Genomic DNA, 20545 nt, shown 5'->3' with positions numbered 1-20545 from the left:
GTGAGACTTCAGCAGGGTTAGCAAAGAGCCCTGGGGGCCTGCAGCCACGGTGGGAGAAGGATGGGCAGTAACAGTTGTGAGTAAAATCCTCTCCATTTTAGCTGCATGATTGTCAGTCTTTCCTCCAGAGCAAGAGGACCGACTTCAGGCTCAAGCAAATCTAACATAAAAAACATTGTTGCACGTTAGAAGGAAAGCAAAGTTAAAATTCACTGTTACTTTATGCACAGAGTGTCACAGCAAAAGCAAGTGTAACTTTGTATCCGTAATGTTTAAACTCCTGATTAGGATACTAGTTTTTACATGCTTAAAAATGCAAAGAGTCCATAGTAATTTATAAATTAAGATCTTTGCTGTAGCTTGCTAGCTGGGGGCTTCTTGGCATCCACCATGTCAATCATTCCTGGATTGACAGGCAGCACCACCTTTAGGGGAATTGTAGCAGCTGGATTTCAGAAAGAAAAGAGCAATTGACTTAGAGTTTAAAGTGTCCCCCCTACGAACTTAAACTTCCCTTCAGCACCACCTCCTTTCTGCAAAGGATGTACTTTTGAACAGTCTGTGATCTGAGTTTATCCATGCTTTTTCAGGATAAGCTCAGATTTCTTCAGCTTTAATATAGACTTTATGTTCCTAAGCGTCTTAGAGATAATAGCGCTTAATGGGTACTCATGAAAAGAAGGAGTATATAATTTTTAAAAATATAACCCTGATGTTTATGCATAAAAATGCTGTTTACTGAGTAATGCGCATTTCAAAGTATAGTCTAGGATTTTGAAATGTCTTTCTATTTCTAACAGCTTGAGAAAAATGGTTAATCATGAAGTAGTTTCATTGCATATGCAGGCTCACAATTGCTTTATAGTAAGGTTATATTCTCACACCTAGGGATAGCTCTCCTGTGTAACCTTTTCAGGACTTCAGTAGAATGAATCTATACATCTTTCTATGGGTCATCTCATGCCAAAGTGCAGAAAAAAAGGTAAAATGGCTGCACATACTGTATTGATTGCTGCTTTCTGGAAAGTGTAATATATTGCAACCTCTTCAGGGAAGGTGGTAAAGCATGTTTTTTGCACATACATAGCTCCTGTTGTAATGAGGTACCTCCCGAGTGGCAAAACCCCTCCAAATACAATTTTCTTGCTATTCTGTTTGGTAGGGTCTCTATTGCTCTGTTTGGCTCAAGGTTTCCTCCATTGTAAGGTGCAAATACTTTATATTTGCAACAAATATTACTATACTTTTAAGCAATCTAAGACTTTTGAGATGGAACCAGATAAAATAAGTAAATAAAACTTCCGTGAAGTTCTGCAGCTTGATGCTGTTAGTTTTCAATCAACAGCTTTCTTCTCATTCTCCTTGTCTGCTTTTTATTTCTGTGAACTTATTTTTCCCTTCCTTTATTCCTCAACATAAATGTTGGGGGGTTACTTCTGTGATTGTTCCTTCTTCTCTACTTTCGTGTTGCCTTTCCATCCCTTTCCATTTTCAGAAGCAACTTGCAGTCCAGCACATGATCAGCAATTAAAATGTCAAGATGTCTGGATGTCTCAGAGGTAAACCTTCTGAGTCAGACAGACATGCAGGAAAACCATACCTGTGAGGTATTGCTCTCAAAAGATTTTAAAGACACCAGGAAGTAAGTTTCTCTTCCAGTGGGACTATTCAAATTGTTACAGCAGGGTGGGAGAAATGCTTAGCCGTGAGAGAATTTGATCAAAACCTATTTAAACAAGTAGAAGCTTATAGCCTTATTTCTGCTGAACAAAGTGATGGGGAGGGAAGTTTGAAAGCCTTAAAACAAGGGAATGTAATCAATGTTTCTGCAGAGTCCTAGGGTGGTTTTGCCCCACAAGTGACAGAGCAGGAAGATTACACCAAAAGGCACAGGGCTGTCCAGTCCTGGGTGGATCCAGCCATATAGCTGCTGCCAGTGCGCGGTTAACAAACACATTCACCAAGATAATTTCATTAACTAAGAGAATGGCTTTATTACTTTATACTCTAACTATCCTTATGAGCATTTTGACCATGCTTGCACTGAGCCAAAACATTCACCTGACGCACTTAGCAGAGGATCTGCATTGAACAGGGGCTTCTTCGTTATGCTGCAGCAAGTGCATCCCACAACATCACTGCCTTGTTTCATGGGGTTACTGGGGAGCTCTGAAGAGAACAGCTCTGTTCATACCACACATCCTGATTAAAACATGGTTCTGTTGAAGGTGGAGGCTTGATCTGCTGTGTAGTTTTGCAGAGAACAGCATACAAGCCATGCTCTGCCAAGTGGGCCAGATCATACGTATGGGCAGAGGGGAAGTGGGGTGCTGAAATTCTCTGTGTGCTGCTTTAGCCAGTACCCTCCTTCTGGGGAAAACAGCTCATACGAAATCTAGCCCTTGTCTCTGCACGGCTCATCTCTTTTATTTCTAGCTCCAAGAAGCGAATGGAAACAATTCTTATTCTCTCCTTGCTGCATGGATGGAAATAGCATCTGATGTGGCCAAAAGTTGCATGTGTAACTGGATAATTAGAACCAATTTTTTCCCTCTCAAAACCAGGTTTTTGTCTCATTTGAAATTGATGCTGCGATGCATTGATAGCTAGTTTGGCCAAGTAGAGTTATGTGTGGGAAAGAACAACAAACATATAGATACATAAATAGCATATGTATTATCTTACATTTTCTGTACCTCCTGACTAGCCTCTGCATCAAGTAAAAGCAATACAATAAAGGCAGCAAGACAACAATTTTTAAAAATTTCTATCAAATAGAGAGTTTGCACCTCTGAAATGAGTCTTTGTTTTCCAGCTGGTACTGCCCCTGTATTGCAGGAGATACCTAAATCAGGTCAACCATTTTTTTCCCTGTTAAAAAAAAAGAAAGATCATTACTTAGAAATTCTATAACATGAATCATGCCAACTGAACCTTTGGGAAATATCTCCAAACTCAAAAGCTAAACTGAAATAAATCCCATTGGAAAAGGCAGACCTTTGTATCTTAGTAAGATCAAATTTTCATATATGTATATACACACACACATTTTTATCCCTGCTTTCCAAATGACAAAAGCGTTGCTGAATGCAGCACCTTGCTAGAACACAAATAGTTATAAAACCCTGTCCTTGGCTCTCATAAAGAATGTTTTGGATAGAGAAATGTTTTACCATTTTCTATTTAAGACCTTTTCTCTCGTTTGTGCTCTTCATCTTAATCTTTAACTAGGTCTTGTTTGCTGTGAATTATGTATTCAGACCAGATATAAGCGGTTGTAGCTCTTTGGCAGTCACAGACCTTACACCTGTCTGCATGAGATCTGAAACTGAAATGTGATTTCTACCAGTTTCATCGCTGTGTAATTAAGCACTAACTGCATTGCATGAAAGTAACAGAAAGGCTGAGTCCCTGTGATTAGAATTAGACTGCAAAGCATGATAAATAATACCTCACCTCTTGTTAAAGCTGAGAGCAAAATCTTCACAAAAGCGACTGGAATACAGTCACATCCTAAATACGTGCCCAGTGTTGGATTTCTGATGTGCAGCTTTGAATATATGAGATACTCAATTTTCAAATAGTCAGTGATTTTTCTATAAACAAACCTAATCTTCTTAAGAAAACAATCCTCACATTTGCTGTGTTTCATGCCTGGGTTGCACCCCCTTTCATCTCTCTTGGTCAAGTTTCAGGTCATGAACCTGTCCCAGGTTTCAGCTCCCAGTCCTACCTTGCAGGATGTAACCATGATCCTCAAGGCCAGCCCTGCTCCAAATTATTCTGTTTAGTTGCAAATTTCTTGTAGCCTGGAGGAGCTTGTAAAGTACAGAGGCAGCAGAACAAACAAATGCAGAGATGGAGATAAGGGAGGCAGAAAAACCAGGTAAGCACCAAAGTGAGGTATTTGCCTTTCTGTGCCCACTATCTCTAGATTTAGATGGCTGAAAACAAGGAGGGTAGAGTGTAGAAAGGGAAAGGGTATTGGCTTTGAGTTTTGTGTGAAGTGCATCCTAAAAGAGGAGCCCACAGACAGATGATGAGTTACGGAGGAAAAATTATCCAGATCCAGGATCTGGCACATGCAATGAAATGGCAGTGACGTTTGGCAGAGTTTAGCAATGAGGAATAAAATTGAAGGCACACTGGACGGGAACCAGGCTGGGTGAATGCGAAGATGGTGAATGCCAAGGTAAGGACAGGGGCTTGAAAAAGGAAGGGAATAGTCTGAAACAGAGCACAATGTATGGAAGGTTTCCAAAACAGCTTTTGAACAGATTGAAGACAGTGGTCGTAGGAAAGTGGCTCAAGCTCCCAGTTTCACTGTCTGTAAAATAAGGAAGATAATAGCTGCCTAACTCAGGGGTCTCTGTTGCAAGGCTAAACTAACCTGTTCAAAGACTGCTAATGATTTCTATTTGCATTCTGTGAGCTAAATGCAAACCCCATGCATGTAATTCCATGAAAACCTAGGGGAGTAAACCCACTTCAGCCTGAATTTGCAAATGTAAAATGCAATTACTGTTTGCTGTAGGATTGTGATTGTTAATGATTCTTCCTAAAAAACTTTTTTCATTTAATATAGACACACACATGTAACAGATTAATTTATAGGTCATGTATAATTCAGAGGTAATGGCAAGTTTCTGGACTAATCTTACACATTGAGCTAACTTTGAAAAGAAAGATGCTGTTAAACTGTCTGCTGAAGGTAAGCCTTTAAGTGATAACTCATTTGATTTTTCTTTTCTGGTAAGATGAATGCGCAGACTTAACTCTGTAATGAATGCACTTGCACTGACTCTTAGTCACACCATGTGGCATAGGACAGTATGTCCTCTGGTAACCGGCAAGGATAGAAAAAAATGCTTGGAGAGGGTTTCCAGGAGCAAGTGCTTTCACTCCAGGTAGCAAGATCTTTAATTCTGTAAGTGGACATTATCTGGAGAAAAAACCTTCATAAGCACCATTTCATTGTGTCTTGGTCCTTTTTGAGCCAACAGGTATACCCTTACAGCTCTACCAGGCCCACTGAGCTAAAGAAGTGCGTGTTGAGTCCATAGCCATCCTGGCATCAGAGTGATGTGAGTCCATATCTATATTGACAGAGAGCAAAGGCAAACTGCATGCTAATTTGGCTTTATAAATCTCCTACTTGGCATCATCATCAGCAGCCTCTCTTTTGGGAAGACAGTGACACGTGTCTTCACGGTCATTAGGATTTTAACTCTCATTTCTCTTTGGTGACTGGCAGGTGGTTTTAATTAGGCCTCATGGACCTCCTGTTTTCAGATGGTGCTGTGGAAAGGAGGGGAGGCTTCTCAGAGCATAAATCCCTCCAGGAGATAGATGTTCAGATGTTTCTGGAAATCCTGCTAGCAAATCACCTGCATGTCATGGCGCTGGATTTCCTTTGGAAGCTGTTGGTGGCTCAAAGCTACAGGGCTGTTGCAGTGACAACCAGCAGGCCCTGTGGTTACATGTCTTATTCAGTGTGTCATCCTGTGCACCAAACACCTCCCCAGACAGATGAGAAGGTGCACATGTTATGCTCAGACTATGAAACTGGGACATCCTTAGACAAGAAAGAGAAACCTGGACATCAGTGGTACAGAAATGAGGAGTTTATCCTTAATTGGAATGAGTTATAAATCATAGAAAGTCCCTTTTTTCTCTATTCAATGGAAAAATACCTGTGTCTTTACAAGGAAAATCTTAATTGTTAATCTTAGCTCTATTTTTTTTTTTCTACTATCGTTCTGTATGTTTTAATATTTCAAACAGCTTTTACTGCATGGTCAGCATGTTTGTTTTCAAACAGCATTCTTTCGAAGTGTAGAACCTGAATACGAACATAAACAACATAAGGCTTTCAGCTTTATTGACACCTCCTGTTTCTCACTTTCATTTCTGTCAGAATATCAAAATACTTGGTGTTACTACTAATATGGCTACTCCTGGAGTCACATGCATATATAAGTAGCTGATTTATTGTCTTTAAGTTGCTTGTATTGCTGGCTGAAGGAAAGAGATGGCATGCTGGGAGACAAAAATCTGGCAGGAAATAAAAATCCCAGAAATGTATCTTTTAAATCTCATATCTGGTGGATTGACTTATGGTCCTCGAATAGGAGAAAACGAAAATGAGCCGGCAGCGTGCACCTGCAGCTCAGAAAGCCAACCGTATCCTGGGCTGCCTCAAAAGGAGCATGACCAGCAGGTCCAAGGAGGTGATCCTGCCCCTCTACTCTGCTCTTGTGAGACCTCACCTGGAGTATTGTGTGCAGTTCTGGTGTCCTCAACATCAAAAGGACATGGAGCTGTTGGAACAAGTCCAGAGGAGGGCCACGAGGATGATCAGGGGACTGGAGCACCTCCTGTATGAAGACAGGCTGAGAAAGTTGGGGCTGTTCAGCCTGGAGAAGAGAAGGCTGCGTGGGGACCTCATAGCAGCCTTCCAGTATCTGAAGGGCGCCTATAAGGATGCTGGGGATGGACTCTTCATCAGGGACTGTAGTGACAGGACAAGGGGTAACGGGTTAAAACAGGGGAAGTTTAGATTGGATATAAGGAAGAAATTCTTTACTGTGAGGGTGGTGAGGCACTGGAATGGGTTGCCCAGGGAAGTTGTGAATGCTCCATCCCTGGCAGTGTTCAAGGCCAGGTTGGACAGAGCCTTGGGTGAGATAATTTAGTGTAAGGTGTCCCTGCCCACGCCAGGGGGTTTGGAACTAGATGATCTTAAGGTCCTTTCCAACCTTCACTATTCTATGATTCTATGATTCTAGTACTGTATCTAGTATTCAACAACACTGTATTTTAACTGTACAAGCAATTGACTTCCCTAAACTGCCAGTATTTTCCACTGGTTAAGAAGTAGAGATTATTCTGTTAATAATAAAGAACATTATAAAAAATGTCTGGAACTCAGTTCACTAGCTGATACACAGTCAAATCCTGGCATGAGAAGAAGGTTGACTGCTGTTCCAGTGTATAAGCGTGGACACAGACCTGCATGGAGCTGCCTCACAGCCATCCGTGTACTGGAAAGACTTCTAACAATTTAAGTAGGAAATATGATATTTATCCACCAAGGTAATGAACATGAGAATGTTGAAGAGTAAGATCTACATTTGGAAAACAACCTGTTTTTTGGCACGTCTGTCTGTGGTGACCACTGGGTTTGTGCCGGCTTAAAAGCAGAACACATTTTTTCTCTTTCTGTCTCCTTTATGTGTCAGAAATAGAGACCACCCTAGAAAAGCATTGCATTTTCACACCTCTGTTTTGCAGGCTATCGGTACTGTCTTGCTCTGCAAGCCTACCTCCATTTCATGTGTCTTTCAATAACATCTTAATAGAGAGTAACAAATAACAAAAAAAAAAAAACCCAACTAAAGCAGTAAGATGCTGTTCTTATGTTTGCTGTGGAGTAGGTAAGGAAAATCTCCCTGCAAGAGGGATATAAGTTTTTTAAGTGTTTTGAAAAGTTAGCACTTTACTTTGAAAGCATCAAAGTGATACCACTGACTGAAATTACAGAAATTCCTTCAAGGCTACCCAGGTAGTTCTACATATATGCAGCTAAAAACCACAATACATCTGCTGTATTGGGACTGAAATATGTTGGTGAGATATTTTGCTTTGAGGAAACCTGACCAAAGCAGCTTAGGGAGATAGGTTGGTAACTGCCATCAGAAAGGTCAACAATTTTTAGCTGTTGGTGTTTATGACTGTTTTTAAAACAGGGATAAAGAATTTTCCCCATAGCAAGGTTTTGCATTCTGCCTTGTCTTGAAGCAAAATGTTGAGACGCATTGAGAGGTATGGAAATCGATTCAGCCATAACCTTTTCTAAAACTCTCTCGGTTCATGGTGACCCCTTTAAATGGAAACATTTGCTTGCTCAGGAGGAGTGGAACTGCTTTTTCAGATGTGCCTACTGAGATCTGCCTTTATATTTTTGACATTTTACTTGCTGGAGATTTTTTTTTTTCATCTTCAGAGGATGAATGGGGCTGATGCTTTGTCATATTTGTCAGTTTGACTCGTATCCCTCGATCCTCTCTGAAGAGCAGTCACTCATGTGGCTCAGCCCTCATTTCTGTCAAAGCAACATTAACCAAGTAGTCATTTTCCTCTTATTTTCCACAGCTAAATTCAAAGTAGGGGCATATACAGCTTTTTTCCATCAACCTCACAGACGTCACTTTATAAAGTAAATGCTGACAGTGAAAGGTTTCCTCACACATGTGCGCTGAAGCAGGATTACTGGTTAAGTGAATCTAATGCGAATGTTGGGTTTTGCTGCTGATGTTCTCACATGTAGCTGGTAGAATCACTCCCTGCACTCAGTAGGATCAGGTAACCTACATTTGGAATTGCTTATCAGCTGTACCCGAGGGGACAGCCCCTGGGAGGTGTTGGCATCCATGTGAAACAGAGCAACCCCTATAGCTCTGTCACTTACCTGATTTCTGGTAGGCAGCTTCCTGATGACTCAGGTGGCCGATTCCACTCATCATGGGGGCAGACATAGCACCTATGCAGAAGAAAGGCCAGGTCTGCCACTGATCAGGACTAAGCAGCCTTTTGGTCCGCTGAAGCTCCTGCAGCAGATTCACTATCTGATTGAATAACTGGGGAGGAGGTGAAAGGGAGGGCTCAAAAAATTAAGCTTTGTCCCATATGTGTGCTACTAGCAGCCTATTTTGAAAACCAGTGCTTGGTTTTGTGCTTAGCAATAATAGCCTCATATATCTTGAGTTAATATAAATTTTTTCTTTCCTTGTAGAATCCTGTGGTTAATTTGTTTTTAAAATGTTGTACAGTAATTACTTTTTCAAGTGACTCATCTGACAAACTGGTTCATCAGACTTGTCACTTACTCTGCTATTTCTCTTTTAACCTGGACCTTACAGTAAATTCTAAGCTTGACTGTCAGTCATCAGCAGAACACGAGAGAAGTGAAACTTTACTAAATTGCTAGATTTCATTAAGGATACATGCATGAAACACTTCTACATAGGACAGACAGATTTTATCTGCTTGTGATGCAGATTTATGGACTTTTCAACTCGTCTACACACATATGTGCCAACAGAAAAATCAAGCTCAAATAGGTAGCAGTTCAAACTTTTCATAATGCATCTATTCCAAACTTCATTCACAGTAAGCAACAATTTCCTCCATAAACCATCTTGCGGACTTTGTTCATGGGCAGCAAGGCACTACTAGGTGCTTATTTTAGGGTTTAGTCAGAAGAATGTTCAGTCAAGTAAATATTTGTTGACTTGGAAGAATTACTTTTGTGGTCTCAGGACTTCCCCATCCTACTGGGGAGGGCAAGCACTAACTTTCAGAGACCCTAAATGGCACCCTATTCAGCATCTCCAGTTCAGCTGAACAAAATTTCCTGTGCAAAATGATGAGCTTCTTGACTATCTGTCCCATTCTTACTCAGACCTATCCCGAGCACCTTGCCATCAATTTAAAGTGTGCAGTCGAAGTTCTCTCTAAGTGCTTTACTGCTATATTAACATGACAAGAGGAACCTGGAAAACATGTTGAAGGGGTACCAACATATCGATTATCCAGCTGACTTCCAGAGAGATCTCTCTGAAGATCTGAAGTGTATGTGATAGTGCATATACAGTTTTGATTAGTTTGCTTAGGAAACACATTCATGCAAAACTTTGACTCTTTCCATCATTCCTTTCCTTCCACTCCTTCCTTTGCCTAGTAAGCTTCTACTCTTTTTTTAAGGGGATCAAGCAAAAATTTGCAAAATTCTGCTGATGAAGTATAAATAGTTCACAGATATACATTGATTAAAATTAATCTCTATTAAATAGGAAACTGATTAGAGGTCTGGAAAAAGTTCTGGTCCTAGAATGAGAAAGTGCTTGTGTATGTATGGGTATGAAAGTTACCTCAAGGTGGTTAAATCATAGAATCATACAATAGTTAGGGTTGGAAAGGACCTTAAGATCATCTAGTTCCAACCCCCCTGAAATGAAGTTGTTTTAATTAAAAAAAAAAAAAAAAAAAATACAGGCATAGCATAATAATGGCTTCCAAGATAGAGAATATTTTTTGCCACAATCAAATGCTAGGAAACTCGTCTTATTGAAAGTTAGGAGAGGTGGTGTTTGCCCTGTCTTATTAAATAATTGTCTCAGGCTGTCTATTATACTCAGTGACATTGACCTTGCCTTATGAAGCAACGTTCTGCTAATTCTTATAGGGCAAAACATAGCAGTTGTATCTTGATGGCCTAAGATGAAGCTGGCATTATGGCTCACTGAAAATACTTGTCTTTCTCGGATGAAAGGAGGGAAAGCAAATTTTGTTTAACTAGATAATTAAAAAAGTTGTTGTTATCATTACTGAAATGAGGAATTTAAGGATCTGAAAGAACAGGCTTTAGATTTTTTTCCTTCTGGTGATCCTATAGTTTGCAAATCTCGAAAATCCTGCTGCATCTTTGCATTCCACATGAGGTTTTACATTTGGTTCCAAAAGCAGCACTTAAACTTTTTCCATCTATTTCTATGTGTCACAGTCTCCTGTAATCACCCTGTATGTTTTACAAGAAAGGAAAAAATGAGAAAGTCTTTAAGGTTCTAATACATGTGTATTGTAAATGAGAAAGAGATATAGTGAGCAAGAAAATTGCTTAAGTTGGCAAATTGCTTAAGTCATGTTAAGGTGGTGTTATATATGGGCTTGAGAGATAATATAATATAATGCTGCGTATTCAAGGGTACCTAGAGATTACATTGCCAACTTAGGTTTGATAGCCTCCAGTGTTTTCATTGCTAAGTTAAAATTCAAAACAGGTTTTAATTCTACTGTGTTCCATTTCCTGATTGTCAGCTAATGACTGCACTATTCCTACACTGGTGACATCAAAATTGCAAGAGATTGCAGCACATTAGCTGAATACATTCTGATGCTCAGAAAATATAATGCAATATCTAGGGCTCAGATTTCACATGGGGAAGTATAAAAATATGTAACTGAGAAATACAAAGTATTCTCTAGTGACTTGCACTAAATGAGTAAATTATACTTGCAAAATCAAGTACTGAAGCTGGAGATTGCTGTTTAAAGGAGCTATTTTTTTTCAAATTAGCTGTGTTTTTTTATGCATTCATCAAATCCTAATGCTCCCAGACAGCCTGAATGTGTTGTTGGCATAATAAAGTCTCTAGAGGCTAGAGGGAGTAGACATCCCAGTATAAGTGGGACAGCCTGTTGACTTGAAACACAGCCATCTTCCCTATCTCAGAACATATGCCAAAGAAGTCCATTATGCTTCCAAAATTCAGATTGGATATTTACAGTCAAATTCAGATGATTGGTTATTTACAGGTTCTCTTCTAGAGGAATTGTAGGAAGTTGGGAGCAGTTGTGCTGTATCCAGCACTGTCCTTGCGAGGAGACATTTAAATCAGTGCCATGATGGTGCTAGTAGATACTACACCGCTGGAGACATCATTCAGTATTTCAGCGCAGAGGTGAAATCTTCTATCTAAACAAGTTCAGTTCATTCAGCAATGAGCTTTGAAAAAGTAAAAATATTCACGTGTCCCTGAGAAAACTGAGAAATAACCAACAGTGTTGCCTGAGGCTTATAAAAAACCAAAGCCCTACTAAGACACAGATATCAAGTGGAACCTTGAAGTCCATTTCTACTCAAGCTCCTAACACACTTCTGAATATGGATCTTGTACTGCCAGGATTTGCAGAAACACTTCAGAAAACATCTCCAACACATCCAAATTTCATCTCCTAACATAGATTAGATCGGAGCAGGAGGAACAAGACCTTTGAGTATGACTACTTTAATTAGTTAAGAACTTAATAGAAGTTTTCACAAGCATTTACAAATTTTGCTTTGGAAGGCCTGAATAATAAACATGCATCATCTCTCACTGATGTTAGTCTAAGCAACATGGATAATACTGTGTTAATCTACAGTGACATTCTAGATAATAACTAATGGTTGAATAAGTTTTTGCTGTACTGCTTTGAACAGCAATTTTATGGACACTAAGATTATTATTGTTAATAATTTATTTTTGTCTTTTTATGTACAGTGATGAAGAGGTGAATAATACTTTTCATTTATCTCTGTTTCGACAGGAGGGATATTTGAAACTGTGGAAAATGAACCTGTTAATACTGAAGAACTGGCTTTCAAGTTTGCAGTCACCAACATTAATAGAAACAGAACACTGATGCCTAATACCACATTAACCTATGACATCCAGAGAATTAACCTTTTTGATAGCTTTGAAGCCTCGAGAAGAGGTAGTTATCTCAATTACTGTTCTCTACTACCTTTCCCCAGCCTGGTCTCATTTTTTGTTCCAATTGTAATGTGTGTATATGAATGGTAATATAAAATTCATCTTTCAAAGTTATTTGAACTAAGAATCAAGCTTGACTTGAACCTGTCGTCTAGTTTCTGATAAAACACCTACATCCTCGCTGCATGCTAAGAGCCCCAGATGGAAGGTGACAAGTCCAACCCATTTTTCTTTCCAAAAAATAGATTTGCCACCTGGAATTCTGCAGAAAATGATCACAGACTAACAAGGAGCACAGTGGGATGTCACAACCCATAATTAGAACACATACACAGATATCCATCAAACTTAAAAAGTTATTTCTATTGTACTTTAAAGAACAGAGGCCAGTTGTCTCCCTGTACTGAAATATTAACACTTCAGTGGTTTAGAGATAGACGTAAATTTCTCTGACATAAACAACTAGAAGAACAGGAGTTGACAAATTTGTTTTTTTTTTTTTTTCCTATTCTTTTATTCTCAAAGGGAAAATTATGGCCTGATTTACTTGCATCTAAATTACTTGTAGACCAAAATAGAAAGGGGAAAAAAGTTACAACTTTCCTTGAGCACCATGTATTCCTTTGCCTCTAGGAGGCAACCTTGAAGTTTGATAGTATTTTATAGAGAGCAATCTAGTTCCTGGAATTCCGTGGTGTGCACACAACCTCATGCAAACAAGTCTGACAAAAGACCCATAAGTCACTAAGACTTTACAGATGTGATTTGCAGTTCACTGTGATATCTGTCACTGTATGTGGTACAAGATATTCTTGCTATAAGGCAAAAGATATGTCTGCTATGAAGGCAAATGAAGGCTGCAAAACAAACATGCTTCGCATCATAGATCATTCTAGAATGCTGGTGATCCATCACCTTTCAAACATCTAAGTTACTAAATTCTTCTTATGGTACTTCAATTTCTTAGTAAAGATTGGAAAAATGGAGAATGCTTTCAAAAAAACATCAAAAATAGCTTTAAATTATGTTTATTGCATTTTTTTTTCAAGTATCGGGTATATGCTGGAACAATATGTGATCAAAAATCAAGTAGGATGGATTTACAATCCATATAGTTGAGACTGAGACAGGACTTTAGATTCCCTGTAGAGCAAGAATCTCTTCTGTGATTATTGTGAAAGTATGTTCTCCATTTAATCTGTAGGAAGGAGTTAATTTCAAATATTTTTGTAAATTTATGTGCAAGGAATCCATGCTGACAGTAGTAGTTTCTTGTCACCAGGAATTATTGATACTTATTTATGCAATTTGTACATTAAAACCTGTGATCCTTTAGGAAGGCTTCTGAATTAAACCTTGAAATCACGCAATTTTATGCTGTTTGTAAAACACTCAATTGTAGAGGGAAAAGAGAAAATAATTGACTTTCTGTCATATTGTATTACTATCAGAGAGATAAATACTAATTTAAAAAATGTCATGTTTTGTGAATGTTGGTATACTTGGTATTTCACCCAATCACACTAATTTCTAAATTTCCCGTGAAGAGCTACCTTACAAAGAGTACAGCATTGCAACTAAGCACAGGGCTTGTCCCCAACCCATAAACTTTATTAGAAACATTTGCAATGAATTTTTCTAATGGAGAAAAATAATTAGTATTACTTCATCTTCTGTCAGCCTAAAAACACACAGGAGGGAAAGAAAAGTGAAAAGACACCTACAAGAGGGATCCTTTTGTCTGAGATATAGGCACTAAGAGAAAGAATTTTTTGTTGATACTAGCATTTCACTGGTTTAGAAAGGTATTAAAATGTTACTGTGTGTTGGTTCTTTATTTCCTTTGTCATTACTGAGGGCTTTAGGCTTTACTGCCTATTTTGTAAACACAGATTATGGAGCACCATTAATCGTAGTGCTCTTTATTGTTTATGCTCCTTCAGTACTCTGAAATTAAAGCAGCTCACATTGGTAGAAGCTTGCCAATCATGGAGGGAATCCATATAGCGTTTTTTGTGGTTCCATAAAAGTATTTCCAGACACACTGTCATGAAACTTAATTCCTGTGACATCCTTTTGGCAAGCTCATGGGAAGAAAACTCCTGGTTTCTCCAGAATAATGCCAGTCTGAGAAAAACAGTTCAGGAATAACTGTGATCTGAAGGTAATGAACAGAGAAGTTGGGGTTTTTGTATTTGTACTGAGCAACTTCTAGGATATAATGCTAATCAGTAAAGCTGTTTTCAGGAACCATTTACAAATCTCTTAATAATCTGGGGAGAAACATGGTTACCTGTCCTCACTTTGAAATGATGGGGATGGATGGAGAATAATTACCTCAGTAAACATTACACAAGTTCCTTTCTTTTGCCAACTAATATCTTCTTCCTCTCCCTTCCTCTCCCCTTCAGCATGCGACCAGCTTGCTCTTGGTGTAGCTGCTCTGTTCGGACCTTCTCACAGCTCCTCTGTCAGTGCAGTGCAGTCCATTTGCAATGCACTTGAAGTCCCACATATTCAAACCCGATGGAAGCACCCTACAGTGGACAACAAAGACGCATTTTACATCAACCTCTACCCAGACTATGCAGCCATCAGCAGGGCGGTTTTGGATCTTGTACTATACTACAACTGGAAAATAGTAACAGTAGTATATGAAGATAGCACAGGTAAGTAGTACTAGTGCACTGCTGGTCATATACTTCTGTTGACACATGTATATGAATAAATTCTGTGAGAGAGAGAGCCTGTGATAGTTTGGCGTATTTACAGCAGTTTTCCCCAGAGTATAGAAGAAAAACATCTGGTAAGTTGCAACTATTCTTCTGCTGCTGTGGCTTTTGGAAAGCTGTTCACTTCATCAGGCCTTAAAAGGCCATATTTTGCTTCCTATTTGTGGAACCAGTGAGGGGTTGATCTTAAGAGGGATACATCTACAATGCAAAAGTTCAAGCTGCAACATTTTTAATGGAATGACTACCTTGTTCCTTAAAACTAGAGTCAATCCAACTTGTCAGATGGATACTGAAGCCTGAATCTGAGTTACAGTTTGTGTAAATGTTCCCAGTCTGGAACTCTTAACTTAGAGAAAATCATTCATTTTTCTTGACAAGAACCTCCCTCTGGGGTACACAGTAGTCAGAGCTGTCCAGTGGTATATCATGGACAGTCAATACCTACAACACAACCCTTTCAGTTCACAGAACAACAACAAGAAAAATATAATAATAAACTTGTTCCTGGGAACAGTGATTTAAAGGCTTATCAGAGACTAGGAATTCTTTTTTTTTTTTTTTAATACACAAAAACTGTGGGAGAGTGTCAATGTATAAGGAACTCCAAGCCACATGTCTTTACATATCTAGGCTTTTACGTACCTATCTCTGTAGCTGATAGCATATATTGTGCCAACAGCCACAATATTTCAGGCAGTGTCATTTCCCTCACTGGAGTGGGAAGATATTGTTTCTGTGAAATGTATTAGCTGCTCTGGTCATTGAGATTACTGTACACCTAAACTGCCCTCAGGAGTCCTGTCCGGCAGGATTACACACCAAAATTTATTCCAGGCATGACTGCAGAGAGCATAATCTCTCCTGCAGTTTGGACTTGGTCATGGATTAAGGGTCCATAAATTTGGCTTCACAAGAAAAGGTTTGCATGTAAACAAACCATTAAAAGCTCAGAGTGTCTATAGATCTCCTGTCAAAACAAAAAGAACCCTAAGTATAGCCATCCTGGGCACAAAATTACAGATGAGGGAATATTCTAAGCTGCAGAAAAGATTTTCTTGGAGACACTGTATCTTTAAAGATGAAGAAAATAAAGCGAACAAAATAAGACTTACACTGACAGTTATTTCACTGTGAACTCTCATCAGCATCCTTCAGTGCTATCTTTATATAGTAAAAAAAAAAAAAAAGGTGTAGCTGAACTATTCGGATTTCTGGAAAATCCTGTTGTATTAGCAGTTATTGGTGCAAATTAAGCATTTCACTGTCAGACCCACTCTGAGGTTTGCATTCCCTTTCCTTTTTCCATTGCCCACAGAAGTACTACACTTCCTAGAGCTCCTCAGATGTGCAAGTAGCATTTAAATTGATTCTTTGATGGCTTAACACAAACCTGGATGAACCGTAAGCTCAGGCATCTGCCTAAGCCTTTAAAGGGAGTATGAAAAAAAAATAAATCAAACCTTTTAAAATGATGTTGTAAAAACATGTCTGAAAGATCGAATTCTGCTTAAAAAAGTATACATACATAAATAAATAAATAAAGAGCCAAACCTCAGTTATAAGGCTAAAAGTTCTTTGTACACTGTTGACAGCCCAAAAGAAGCATATTTCCTCCTGGATCTAGGAGGTAGGTCTCAGTGACAACGTTCTGCTCTCATTGGCTTCAGAGAGTACACCAGAAGGCTGGAGGTAGAAGAGAAAGAACAAGACAGGCTGGGCTTACTGCAGCGGTCTTCTTGCATTTCCATTAGAATGATCTAGCTCAGCAGGATTTCTGCTGCACTCCAAAAATATGCTCATAGGTAAACAAGTAGAGGTCCTTTCCAGCCTGCCCTATTACCATTATCAAATTAGCATTCTAGAACACTAAGCTCTGTGTACGTGTTCAGTTACAGAAATGACTGATATTAAAGAGATTTCATTTGCAGAGATATTTACAACTTTGAGTCAAGAAAATAAACAGGTCAACTTTGATCAATATAAGTACTTTTGGATTTTGGGTTAGAGTGACACCATTTAGCTCAACCTCTTTTTACTTCTTATCTCTCATGTTTGACACTGTTGCACTACAAGAAGAAAAAACATATTAACCTATTTTTATCTTAGAGACAAATTGTACTTGAAGAACAGCTTCATTCCTAAACAATGAACTCATAGCTCTAACAGTGAACTTCCAATGATGCATACCCAGGTTATTCAGGTTGAGATTAGCCCTGCTCAAAGTTAAGAGTCTGTTTTGAGGTTTAAGTGTGGTAAATCCTGTTTTCATCCTTCACATTACAGCATTGCTCCAAGCCCACAGCCAGCTCCAGCACAGAGGCCACATACTGTGACAGTCTGCCAAGCCGTAGTTGCCCACCTCCTATAGTTACAGTTTTCACTGCTGATGGACACATCCATCAACAGAAATGCAGTTACAATTCTGGACTGAGCAATGTTAAAAAAAACCCAGTTCATCTGAGTGAGCTCATGTTTCCAAACGATCCAAATTGCTTGTGCGTACTCTTCTTATCTCAAACACTGTTTACCATGCTTCCAGTTTTTATCATTCAAATGTTTTTCAGCAATAACCTTTTTCCAGCCAATGATTTTTGAGTTCATACAGAGGCAAGAGCACTACAAATGTCTGAACAGCTTAGCTCCAGCCCTTACAGACCTCTGCTGTTTAACAAAGCTTTCTCAGTAACATAGGTTTTTTGAGATTTGGCAAATGATCATTGTAAAGTCCCACATTGTTCATGAGCAGGTTGTATGACATATGAAGACAGACACGTCCCAGGGACAAGTGCTTTGCATCTAGGAATCTACCTGTGTCAACAGCACTTGTTACACCAAAGAAAAGCAGAGCTGTCTTCATTTGACAGCTTAACATTTCTTTTAACTGTAGTCCCAAATTTTCATTCTTCAGCATTTTACCACCATATCAGCTTTACTCTTCACTTGCCCACTGCCGACACTGGGGTTAAGCCATTCTATGCTATCTCACATACCTTCTCTGATGTCAATGAAACATCAGCACTTTTTCCAGTCTTCTAGAATTCATTCAGGGTTCCAATATATATCACATCATTTGCTGAGTTTAGTAATCTATTGAATGGACTCTATAGGATTGTCAATGATAAGCAAATTTTATGTAAGCAGGTCTAGAAAACCAGCAACCAATAGTGCTAAAAATTACACTTGGAATAGGAAGTACTCATCCTGTTTCTTATAAAATATCTTTTTAATGATACCAAATGCACCATGTTAAACAACTTTGCTGTCTTCTCCAGAGGGACCTATGGCAGTTATAAAGCTCTTATTTTGCTGCTAAAATATATTTACAAAATTTCTTTATGTTTCCTGAGTTGATCTGATCAGATTTTTACCCTCTTATCTCTTAGATTTCAATATAAATATGAATAACAAAGCAGGCTACAGCTGATTTGTATTTCTAATTGCTGTCCTCATAGTAGTGCCATTGAAAGATGGACTTCCAGTCAAAGTCATCTTTCTTGATAGCAAATTAATAGCTTCTGGTTATAGAATAAACATTTATTTAAACATGTCATAGTTTGCCTGAAACTCCCATCCTGCTCCCTAATGCCTATAGCTTTCCAGTGCTAGGAAAAAATGAGACTCATAAGCAAGTATATTTATTTTTCAAGTTGACACAGTGCTCCTTTTTTCTATATTAAGCATAATCTGTTATGTTCAGAGTCCCCAGGCCATAATCAGCCTTTTTCTGATTATTAACTTGTCTTTATTTTTCATCAAGGTGTTAAAAAAGAGTTCATTTATATCAAGTGTGATGCCTTTGTGTAAGGCAAAAAATTGCCTCCTGAAGTTTAAAGATGATCTGACTAAGCCTTGCAAGAGACTTCATGATACATCGAGCATGCATTTCCCAAACTTAGGTACCATAAATTACGGTTTATCTTTCCACATGCTAGGACTGCGTAGACATGCTGTTCCCTGGTTGAATTTAGTCATTTGTAATAGAACCCTTGCAATATCTGATTTCTGCACTTTTTTATTTGATACATTGATCTGTAATAGACACATGACAGTCTGTTATCAACAACTTCATCAAAAGGAATAACACTGCCTTCAGCACAGGTTTGACTCTGCTTTTGATTTACCTTCCCTGAATTCAATAATTTTAACCTACCAGGAGCTGAGAAGGGCACATACATCAAATTCCTCACCTTCTGTAAGAATCCTTGACTTTCCCCACTTGTTAGACTGCTCCCCCTTCATTTGTTTAAGGCTCAGAGGAATGAAGTCTTTTCATCATATCAGTTCTATCAGTTTGCACAAAGCAGAATTTGAGTTCTTACTGAATTTGCTTTCTTTGAGCTTGCTGTTACAAGAGACATTTAACTTGCTAGCCCTAAAATGGTTTTCTAATAAAAAGGAGTTCTTTCTCGCAAAGGTTTTTTTTTTTTTTTTCAATTTTAAGTCTGGATGAATTACATATACTTTTTTTAATTAAAACAAGAAAATTAAAAAAAAAAAATGCAGAAAATTCCCAACCCTGTTTCTGAAGGAAAAGGGGAGAGTGTTTAGGTGTCTAGGTACAAGGCAGCGGAATATAGACAGTAGGTCAAGATAGTCAATGAAACAAGTCTGGTTTTTGTCCTTACAGATTTTGTTTGAAAGCCCTAAATTGAACATTTCTTCTCAACAGTACTGGCTAACACTGTCTCCAGGCCCTCCACAGTTCATGCTCAGCCACAACATCTTCTGCTCAGCTGGACCGTATATTTTTCCTACCCATTTTCCTGCTCCAGCACAGTCCTGACTTGCTGCTCACATTACCCACTTTGCAGAGAGGATGCTGATGCCCATGTCATTTCTGTGCTGCTACTTCCTTCCCAACCTCATTGGCAGTCTGTGCTGCCTCCTGTCTGTTGCAGGCTGAGCTACAGATGGTCTCACCAAGTGCAAGAAAAGGGGCTGCCCTAAGCGCTGCCCTTACCCACTCCCCCCAGGAGTCAAGCTAAACACTTCATGCTTAAGATTTGTCCCATGTCAAGACTTGGTGGCACCATGTTCAGGAGTTTGGGTTTGTTGAGCAAGAGGAAGGAGAACACTGATGATTATTAACCCTGTGCTATTAATGAGTTAGTTGATTCAGGCATTTGCCTGGTCCTCTGTATTAATAACTGCAGTTCTTTTCACTGTTTCTCTGTTCTTTTCACTGCTTCTTTGTTTTCTTCAGTACACTGTATCTAGGCTTTACCTTCAGTTCATGTGGCAATAGAAAGTGATAGGAAGAGTAAGGTCGAAGTCTCATGTAACTGAAGTTGATATATTAAGGCACACAGCATTTTCCTTCCCCCCAGGAGGAAATGGCGGCAGGCAGGCAAATTCTTTCCCTTTGCTTTTCATTACACTTGCACTTAAGTACTTCTTGTTGCTGCAAAGAGTAAAACAGTACTCAGCCTGAGGCTCTACAAGATGCAAGATTCCCTGCGTGCTGGACTCCTCCTCCCAAATCTCAATTTTCAA

At 38.9% G+C, this 20545-nt stretch overlaps 1 protein-coding gene across 5 annotated transcripts in view; it reads left to right on the top strand.

Annotated features, from left to right (window-relative positions):
- Nucleotides 1-20545, top strand: part of GRIK1 (glutamate ionotropic receptor kainate type subunit 1) — a 170678-nt gene that overhangs the window by 80588 nt on the left and 69545 nt on the right. For all 5 annotated transcript variants that reach the window (XM_065676788.1, XM_065676786.1, XM_065676787.1 and 2 more), the window contains exons 2-3: nucleotides 12151-12318; nucleotides 14729-14986. In XM_065676788.1, coding sequence (XP_065532860.1) covers nucleotides 12151-12318; nucleotides 14729-14986 — 426 coding nt within the window. The remainder of the gene's footprint in view (nucleotides 1-12150; nucleotides 12319-14728; nucleotides 14987-20545) is intronic.

This window comes from Lathamus discolor, chromosome 4 (genome assembly GCF_037157495.1).
Source record: "Lathamus discolor isolate bLatDis1 chromosome 4, bLatDis1.hap1, whole genome shotgun sequence".
Lineage (NCBI taxonomy): Eukaryota > Metazoa > Chordata > Aves > Psittaciformes > Psittacidae > Lathamus > Lathamus discolor.
The sequence above is the reverse complement of the archived record's forward strand: the minus strand, read 5'-3'. Positions and strand labels throughout refer to the sequence as shown.